Below are 10425 nucleotides of genomic sequence, written 5' to 3' on the forward strand. Positions count from 1 at the left end.
GGGGGGGGGGGGGGGGGGGGGACCAGACGGGGAACAGTGCCACTGAAGCTTCAGAGAAAGGACCTGCAGATTTCATGAGCTCAGAGCGAAAAAAAAAGAACAAAACTGACTGATGAAGGGAATCAAGTGATGATGAAGAGCAGGAAAATGTGATGTTGTGAGAGTTCAGAGAGTGCTGGAAACTTTCATCAGAGGTTTTGTAAGGCTGAAGAGGAAGTGGGGGACGTACATAAAGGATAGCCACACCAACTCACTGTCTCTGTTCACTCATTCGGCAGCCACTACTGGAGGTACGTTCTGTCATTCTTCCTTCTGCATGCTGTCCTGGTTAACATGTTTCAGCTATGACATTTATCATAAAGAAGATAAGAAAGTAAGACAGTGATAATGATCAGGGTGATTTTGCCAAGGAATGTGTGTAGAACAGAATACTGCCTACTGGGATTCCTAATATGAAGCAGATTAAGTGAATGAGTGAAGTCTGCTACAAAATTAGGTTTATATCTGACGGCTTGAGTCCTAACATTGTGTCAGGTGGTGGTAAACAAAACCCCTTTATATATAAAATGAATAAATGCTCAGTGGCATGTCAACCGAGTTTCTGCGCTCCTCTGCTGGTTCAGTGTTTTCATAACAGACAAAGTGCTGATCCTTCAGCTCCGGCATGGGGAAAAAAAAAAAAAAAATCTAAGCAATTAATGGTGAACTGGAAATGCTTTAGCCATTACACTGTGCTGCAGACCATTCCAGACTGTTCCAGTCAAGAGCAGACAGTGGTTTTGGTTGGACTGGGACATTTTAATATGTACCAGAGGGGAAACATGGTTTGGCTGTCAGCTTTCATTCAAATGGGAACATTATTAAACTCATACTCAACAGGGACACAGAATGCACAATTCTCAGGGCTTTTGTGTCGAGGATGAGGAGGAGGAGGAGGAGGAGGAGGAGGATGAGGAGGTGTGATGAGACAATGTGTCATGTGTCTGAAAGCTAGTTGCTTGAATTTATTTTTAAACATAGGAGAGTTTTCTAATGGAACATAAACAGTTGAAGGGGAACTGTGTTCAGATAGCACATTACTCAACAGATAACTGACTTGCATTACATCCCACATACACAACCCTTCTCTTAAATGTGAACTCTGACCTTTCACATTCTCAGCAGTTAAAGAAAAAGGGAAGTGGGAAGAGTGTTAAAACCAGTGAGTATTGCCCCACAAACCTAATATGAACAAATAAGAGGTCATAACTAATAAGTGTTATTGATATTAGTAATATAAATAAGGAGAAGGTGTGTGGTTAGAAATAAATAAATAACAAAGCAACACAAAAATAATGTTCTACTAATAATGAAATCAGTTATTTCCCTCTCACAGCAGGGACCTACTGGCTCACCACTGGACAGAAAACAGACATGAGTACATGTGTCAAAATGAGGAAGAACTGTGATGCACCAGAATGTGTTTCATGAAGAAAGAAAGAAAGAAAGAAAGAAAGAAAGAAAGAAAGAAAGAAAGAAAGATGGGCTCATTTGAGGGACATGCTGGCCTCTTTAGAAAGTTACTTCCTCAGTGAGACTCTTCCTGCAGCCTAATACACCTCAGCCACTGAGAAACGACTCACGCTTGCCAACCTGAGGCTGCGGAACTTTAAAGGGATTTGTATGGAGAAGCAGGTCATGATGCTGGCACAGCTTTATCTTTAGAGCCTCCTGTGCCATTACAAACAGTGAACACAGCCTCAGCCTCAAACATGTGCAGGCAATCTGACACATTGAGGTAAAGACATAACAAAGATAGAAATAAAATAGAAATCAGTTTTGCTTTTGGTAGCAACTCAAACATCATGGCCATATCACCTGAGCATATACTCAGGTGTTATTTCTAAAAAACATTCTGCAGCAAACTTTTCAAGCATATGTGAGCTCCAAAATTGCTGTTGAACACAAATAATGGAGAAATGGTTTTGATGCCAAGAGGTTGCTAAGCGTGGTGTTTTACCAGCCAGGTCTTCTGGCAATGCTGATGGGCAATGCTCCAACCCACAGGCAGCAAAATACAACACTGGATCAATTTATGCTAATGTCTCCTTTTTGGTTAAAACAAGAATGCTGAGGCTGCAACATGGAAGCACTGTTACTAATTAGAGTTGCCTTCAGTATAACTATCTTATTATGGTGGTGATTTAAAGTGCAGAGAATCCCTGCTGTGGCTGTGCTCTCAGTAAGAGGAGAGAGAGGAGAAAAAAAACAGACCACATAAACTACCAACTATTGTACATCAAATCTCAGAGAGTCATGCAGTGTAGAAACACAACAAAGACACAACAAATGCAAATATGCTCCTCATTGCCCTTAGTTCATGTTTATGGCGGAGAAGTTCATTTTCTTTCATGAGCAAAGCCATCAGTAATTTCATACTTAAACGGGACTGCAAAGATCTATGTATGGTTAGCCAGCTTTTAGACAAAGGTACTGGCATCAAAGCTTATCGCTGACTTTAAAGGAGTATTACAGTGATTTTGTATTGCAGTTCCTTAAAGTTGGCAGACTTGCAAAAGACAGATTTAAATATAATGGACACAATTAAAGCAGCAGAGGCTGCAAAGACACACAACTTTCAAACACCTAACTTTTCTTTTAAAAAAGTATAGTCTCCAAGACCAAAAGTGCTCAAGTAATGTCACTTGGGTATCCATATTAGATTTGAAGAAGACTCTCCACAGACACATATGACATTAAAAAACAGGCTGAGTGACAGTACTCCCAGTGACAAGTGAATTGACTCCAACATGTAAAATTGGTGGAGGACAAAGAATTAAGGGTATTTATGACATAATGACCACAAAGCCCTTTGGCATGTAAATCTGATACAAGACTCATAACCACCCTTGAATGCAACATATCTTTTTTTTTTTTCTTTTTAGGGAAAAAATGGACCTGCCACTGACCCTTCCTGTGGTCCTACTTCTCTGCGCCCTTAATGCTGTTGTTTGGGCGTGTCCGGATCAGTGCAAATGTCAAGGAACCAAGATCCTCTGCAGTGGCCTCTCTGACTTCCCCACAGCTGTTCCCTCATCTACCACTGCCCTCTACTTCTCCAACTGCAGTATCTACTCTCTGAAGCCAGAAGACCTGAGTGATTTCTCTAATGCCCTTGGCATCTTTGTGATTAAAGACACTGTTCTGAGAGAAGTGCGCCCTGGCACACTCGATTCCACCCTGAATATGGGTGCTCTAGGGTTTAGTGGCACCGAACTGCAAGATCTTCCTGAGGCTTTGTTTCAAAATCTTCAGAAGCTTGAGTCTATGAATCTGAAGAGCAATAGACTTCTGGTACTACGCCCTAAGTGGTTTTCCACGCTGACATATCTGAAAGCTCTTGACCTTAGTAAGAACCTTTTCACCTCTGTACCTGTGGAAACCTTTCATCCTCTTACTGAGCTACACTACCTTTTTCTTTCCGGAAACAACATCAGTCAACTGTCTAGAGAGACATTCAAGGGTCTTTCTAACCTTAAAACCTTGCGACTTAGTAAAAACTCACTGCGGGAACTCCCTATGGGCAGTCTGGATGACCTTGGAAACCTGGAGGAACTATCTCTAAATGACAATCTAATCACTCACCTCCACCATGACCTGTTCTCTAAGACTCCGAAGCTTGAGAAGCTGTTCCTCTCTCATAACAGGCTTACATCTCTTACACAAGGGATCTTCTTAAACCTGCCACTCCTTTCCCAAATCTCACTGTATGAAAACCAGCTGGAGAGTCTGGGTCCAGGGGTGTTTGGGCCCATGGCCGTGCAGGAGTTGTGGCTGTATGACAACAAGCTGAGCCGTGTGGAGGATGACACATTCAAAAATCTAACTCAGTTGCATCTCCTGGTGCTCAGTCGCAACCAGATCAGCTATGTTTCTGCTGGGGCCTTTAGAGGGTTGGAGCAGCTGGGAGAGGTATCACTTCACACCAATCAGCTCACAACCCTGCAAGCTGGGACTTTCCAAGGTCTGCCCAGTCTGGTCAACATTTCCTTGGAGCACAACTTCATCAGCTCCCTTCCTCTGGATTTTCTGCAGGGTCTGAGTCACCTAGGACAGATAGACTTTAGAAACAATTCCCTTCCCAACCTGCCACAGGAAATTCTAGATGCGCTCACCGTGGCAGACGAAGTACTCCTGCAGCAGAACCCCTGGAGGTGTGACAAGGACATTGTGCCCCTTAGGGATTGGCTGATACGGCATCCATCCAAGGCCAACCAAACCCTTGTGGTGTGTGAAGTACCTTTCAGTATGAATGGTGAGATGATTGCAGTGATGACAAATGAGAACCTGATGCCTCTCAGCTCTACCAAGGAGCCTGTGTTGACCTCAACGGAGAAGAGGAGGAAACCCAATACCCCTCCAACCAGACGAAGCACTTCCTCACCTGCTGTCAAGGCCACACCCACCGCAGAGCATGAAGAGGTCACCAGCAGCGGACAAGGGGAAAAGGGAGCGGTTTCTAATGATACTTTGATCATCCTTATCATCATCGCAGTGGTGTCCACTGTCATCATCAGCACTGTCATCATCAGCTGTGTGTGCTGGAGGAGGAACAAGAGAGGCCGGGGAAATATAGACCGCAGAAATAAGAACTCTGTGCTGTAGACTAAAACACCCAACATCAGTAACCCAAGAACTTTTAAAGCCAAGGGAAACTGCTCGCTGATTAGTGTGGTTTACTCGGAAAAACTGGAGCATAGAGTTGATTTTAGAGTCTCAACGGCATAGAAAGAACCTCTTCAACTCCTTCTTCTTCATCTAGAACAAATAAGTAAACAGATTTTCTTTTGAATTCATTAGCATTCAGTTTTTACTTATCAAATTTACCAGCCAGGAATGTGTGCTGTAAAAAGAGACACTCTTACACAGTAACTGTAAAAACACCCACCTTGCAATTATGTGGGACATTGGGACATTTTGATGAATGTAAACTCAAATGCACTGAAACAGTGTACTTCTTTCAGTGAAATTTAGACTGCACCCAGTATTCTGTTCGATGGTTTCTCATTTTTCAGGATTAATTGTTGCAGTTTGACAATGATTTTTTGTGCTAACAACAACACATTTAGAACAGTTTTACTTTTTCTGCAAAAGGGCTATCCACACAAAATCAAAGACATAATTTTTACTCCACTGTAACACAATTCAATGCAAAATGTTTCTCTACATTGAATAAATGCACTGCTTTTAGTGGGAGCAATCTTTGTGGTAATCATTTACTGAACAAAGCCATTCACGGTATAACATGCAAACAGTGCTTTTATTTATTTAAAGTTATACTTTATTTACAAATTATTTAGGGATGTGGTGGAGAATAAAACTCCCTCAAACGAAAGGTTAAGTTATAAAAGCAAGCAGCATTATACTGACATACTGTATCATATATTAGATGAAGGAAAGGAAAGAAAAATACATACATTAACACACCTACAAGTGAGATTTAGTTATTCATACAGCATGTTATGACCTTCTTTTTGTAGGATTCTGATCCTGTTGAAATCACTTAGACTTCACAGGATTTTTTTTAATATCGCTAGTCCAGACTGAGTGGATTTAAAAGTGGTCATGGTGAAGGGATCACAGTGATGGTATACATTCAGCACTGGTAATAATTTCAGCCACTCGTTTAACTTATATCCATTTTCCTCTTGATGAAATTGATTCTATGTGAAAGACTGCCATCTATTGGAAGGACGTCCAAATAATGTTTGAAAAATGTGGTGAAAGTTTAATCATCCATCAAATTTAAAATCAACATTCAAATCAATGGCAAAACACAATATCTTTGAAAACTACTTTAATTTGATAATTCAAAATAAAGAGTTTGTAGTTGCTGAATGTCAGTGACTATAAAAAAAAAAAAATATCAGTTTTGTAATCTTGGAGCCGTGCTGCAGAGCGGTATGGTTATAGGCTGAAAACATTCCTTCCCTGCTCTTATCTCAAGCTGCAGAAGTGTGTTAAACCACACCTCATGTGGAGTGAAGTGCGCCGCACTCGAGACCCGAGGCCCAACATCAGTACAGAAGATAACTAATGAGACTGCGTTTGTTTACGTCTCGTCACTGATGCAACAACATTCTACTTCATCCTGGGACAGGAAATAATCAGGTAGGTTAATGTTTATTTTGAATTTGACTGTAACGGAACATAGATTTCACTTGTTATAATGCTACTGATAAGTTATCACAAAAGACATTGCACAAGGTTAAAATTTTATCTACTCAATTTGTTTTTCTTTTCATAGTGACTAGGCATGTCAAGAGGAGAAATCATCATTCTTTTTCTGTCTCTACTGTTTGAGTCTTCACTGACACAAGACAAAAAATGCAACACGGAGCTAGACTGCCCCAAAGAGAACCAGATGGTCTTTGGTGAATCTACAAAAAACATTCCTCCATTGCTGAAACCAGTTGTGACAGAGGTTTTCTTTTTGAATAGCCATATTGAAACAATCCCCACAGCAGCATTCGCTTCAAACACGCAGCTTGAAAAGGTGGAGTTCATGAACACTAGCACGTTATCTATTGAGCAGGGAGCTTTTGAAGGTTTGGTGTCCCTGAAGCATGTTGAGATCTCAAACACTCCATTAGTGTCACTCCCAGTGGGACTCTTTAAAGACCCCAGCGACCTGGAGGTGATTATAATAAAGTTTAACAAGCTACGTAGTCTAGAGAGAGGCTTGTTTGACGGCCTTAAAAAAGTAATAGAGGTCCAGTTACATGGGAACGAGATCGAATTGATTGAAGATGGGACATTTGATGGTCTTGAGGGCCTTGTGTCACTCCACTTAGCTAAAAACAATCTCTCTGCTGTATCTGCCGACTGGTTCTCAAACCTAAACAAACTGCAAAAACTACGGCTTTATGAGAATCAACTGACCAACATTCCTGAGGAGATTTTTCAGAATTTACCAAACTTGAAGGAAATTGCCTTGCAGGGCAACAAAATAGCAGAACTATCACCAAATCTGTTTCCACATAAAGACAAACTAATGAAGATCACTTTAGATAGTAACCTTCTCACTAGTTTACCTCAAGATTTTTTCGTTGGCTTCCCTCTGCTTAATACTCTGACCCTTAATAAGAATAAACTGACAAGTCTACCACCAGTGCTTTTTGGAAAAATGCCCAAACTGACTGTTTTAAGCCTCAGTAACAACCATCTGAGCACTCTCCCTGAAGGAATATTCACCGCCTTGAAAAAAGTCAAGAAGCTAGATCTGTCTAATAATGAGTTTGTCACTTTGTCAGCTGAATACTTTCAAGGCCAAGAGAATCTGGCAGAGCTGAATCTACTGAACAACAAGATAAGGTTGCTGGATGCAAACGTGTTCGACGAGCTACAGTCACTGACCACACTAAAGCTATCTCACAACGACCTTCAGATGCTTCCTGGGGATATTTTTGAGCGTTTACCAAAACTCAAAAAACTTTATCTCAGTGATAATCCCTGGCTCTGTGACTGTAATCTGATTTCTTTTCACCTCTGGATAAAAGCAAACTCTGAAAAGATCAAGTCCCCTGTGGTCTGTGAGTATCCAGAAGATCTAAAAGGGCAGGAAATCAAATCCTTAACAGAGGATCAATTTATTTGCCCCACCCTTCCCTCCACAACTACTCCCTTAACCACCACCACCACTGCCACAACCCTCCCAACCACAACACTACCAACTACACAACCAACAACCACCATACTTACTACCACAACACCTCTTCCTACAACACCAACCACCACTCTGCCAACCACCACTATAACTCCCACAACCACCACTACACTCCCAACCACTACCATCCTTACTACCACAACACCAACAACCACTCCGACTACTACAACTATACCAACCACAACTATCTCCACCACACCACTAGCCACAACTACCACAACAGTACCAACAACTGCACCCACCACCACTATGACAACAACTGCACCCACCACTACTATGACAACAACTGCACCCACCACCACTATGACAACAACTGCACCCACCACTACTATGACAACTACTGCACCCACCACCCCTATGACAACAACTGCACCGACCACCACTATGACAACAACTGCACCCACCACCACTATAACAACTACTGCACCCACCACTACTATGACAACTACTGCACCCACCACCACAACCGCAACTACTACCACAACCGCTATGACCACAACTACACCAACAACAGCTATGCCCACAACCACCACCATCCGGACTACCCAACCAACCACCACCAGAACAACGACGCCACCTCCACCAACCACTCCAGTGATCTTCACCTATCCAGTCGAACCAGTCTCTCACAACCAATCATCTTCCTTCACGTATCAGCACAGAAACAAAGTTCAGCAGTGCAAGTGTCAGATGATGATCTACACCGCACTGCTGGTGGTGGAGATCACCTGCACACTGGTGCTGGCTAAGTTCACCCTGGCTCTTTACCGCCTGCTGCAGCGCAGAGAGAAGATGTACCCCAGGGTCAAACTCACCCACTTCTCCTACAGGAGAGAGGTCATCCTGAGGCCTCTACAAGAGGCAGAGACTCGAGGACTTTAAACAACATCAGCATTTAAGAGAAAGTTCACAGGTTTGATCACCGTGATGGTAAATGAGCCAGTAGCTGTCATAACACCTGACTAAGCACCTTTACACCTGCAAAAACTTTGTTTGTTTGTTTTGTTTTGTTTGTTTTTTTTAGGCCACTTGAGGCCAATGGAAATAAGATGTGATCACAACATTGACATATTATCACCTTCTGGAGTTGAAATATTTGACCATTTAGGAGCTAAATGCTCCACTATGTTCATCAGCTAGTCACGTTGCTGTACGTAGTCATGTTGCTGATCACATGTATCACATTGTATTTACCCTGTGGAAATGTCTCACCTGTAACTTTTACTCTTTTGCTGTAAAATATTTTTACAAATACATGTATATATTTTAAATGATCTATTCTCTAAATTTATATTATATTTTTGAGCATAATTGTGTGTTTTTAACATAATGCATTCGCCTACAATCAATAAAACATACAATAATGTATACACTTCTTGCTTGAAATTCAGTTACACACACCACTACAGCAGGGGGAGCCAGAGATCTACAAGATGTCCTCCTCTATCTCGATCATAGTTAAGGCAACTTTATCTATAACACAAACTGGAATTGGCAAAAATGTCTGCTAAGTAAATGATATTTTAGAAGTCTAAATAAAATGTAATGGCTGGTTTCATTTGCACAAGTCAAATACTACTACTACTTTTTTTCTTAATCAGTGGTTTCCTATAATGTTTCTATGAAGAACAAATGAATCCCACAAGTCATAAACTGATGAAGTGGCAAAGTGGAAAAAACTGAGCAGGAGTCTGGGACTGGGATTTGTGCTTGGTAGGTTTGCCTGCCTGATAGCAAAAGGTTAAATACCTTAATTAAGACTTTTATTAGACAGTAGCACAGGAACAGAGCAGGCAGCCAGATTCATTAACCCAGCCGAACATGTGTGAATCTGTACATGTGTGTGTGTGTGTGTGTGTGTGTGTGAGAGAGAGAAATAATGAATTAAAAACTAGCCTAATTGTATCTTTGTAGAAACTGCCTACCTGCTGCCTGTCTGAATAGTTTTGTGTTGTTTTTCTGATGGTATAGCAGAACGATGACTATGACATAGAACTATGAGTAATTATGAGGTTAAGTACTTACTTTAATCTGAGGGTGCTTTCATGTACAGCCAATAAACCATGAAAGCCATTTGTCCTTTTTATATAAACCACTAAAGGTAAAAGGGGCTACACTGTCCAAAATCCAGAATAGAAAAAAGTTAAACTTTAACCTCAGAGTTGCAGATTAGCCCCAAAATGATGAAAAACATATAACTATCCTACCACTTATGGACTGCACTGTATAAAATAAGTTAGAATAAAATCACTGATCATCCATCACTGTCAAATATAAATCTAAGCAGGATGTATACTGTATTACATTATGAATTCAGTACATTCAGAGCATTCTTAGCACTAACTATTTTCATATTACCTGCTTTGTTTCAGGTGAAGTGATATTTTTCTGTTTTTACTCATACTACTGGTTTAGCTATTGCACAACAGAAATTATAGTCAGAAACATAATTACTAAACGCAACTAATTTTCATCATGCCTGGGACCATGGATTTGACTGAATTTTCAAAATTCATAGTATTACTGATATTATCTACTTACTGAGCCAAACTCATTTTTGTTTACTCCTTTGTCATGAAGAGACTTTATTGACTCTTGCTGTGCAAAGACGTAGAGATATGAATCTCTTCCACAAGAGGGCACTTCTGTATCAGATGTAACAGCACCTTACAAATACAAAGACTAGAGAAAAAGATTTATTTAACCGTTTCGCCTCTTAA

At 40.9% G+C, this 10425-nt stretch overlaps 2 protein-coding genes across 2 annotated transcripts; both read left to right on the plus strand.

The window, feature by feature from the left end:
- The first annotated feature begins 32 nt into the window (after positions 1-32).
- Positions 33-5235, plus strand: LOC111650227 (uncharacterized). Its single transcript, XM_023400083.2, has 2 exons — positions 33-290; positions 2925-5235. Exon 2 carries the CDS (start codon positions 2932-2934, stop codon positions 4642-4644), a length of 1713 nt encoding a protein of 570 aa, XP_023255851.1. The 5' UTR covers positions 33-290; positions 2925-2931; the 3' UTR covers positions 4645-5235.
- Positions 5236-6041: 806 nt separating this feature from the next.
- LOC111650200 (uncharacterized) lies at positions 6042-9071 on the plus strand. Its single transcript, XM_087172254.1, has 2 exons — positions 6042-6150; positions 6287-9071. The coding sequence occupies exon 2, from the start codon at positions 6296-6298 to the stop codon at positions 8585-8587; it is 2292 nt and encodes a 763-aa protein (XP_087028380.1). The 5' UTR covers positions 6042-6150; positions 6287-6295; the 3' UTR covers positions 8588-9071.
- Positions 9072-10425: the final 1354 nt, after the last annotated feature.

The sequence above is a fragment of the Seriola lalandi genome, unplaced genomic scaffold (assembly GCF_002814215.2).
Source record: "Seriola lalandi dorsalis isolate HSWRI2012SDOR001 ecotype SW California unplaced genomic scaffold, Sedor1 jcf7180002052130, whole genome shotgun sequence".
NCBI lineage: Eukaryota > Metazoa > Chordata > Actinopteri > Carangiformes > Carangidae > Seriola > Seriola lalandi.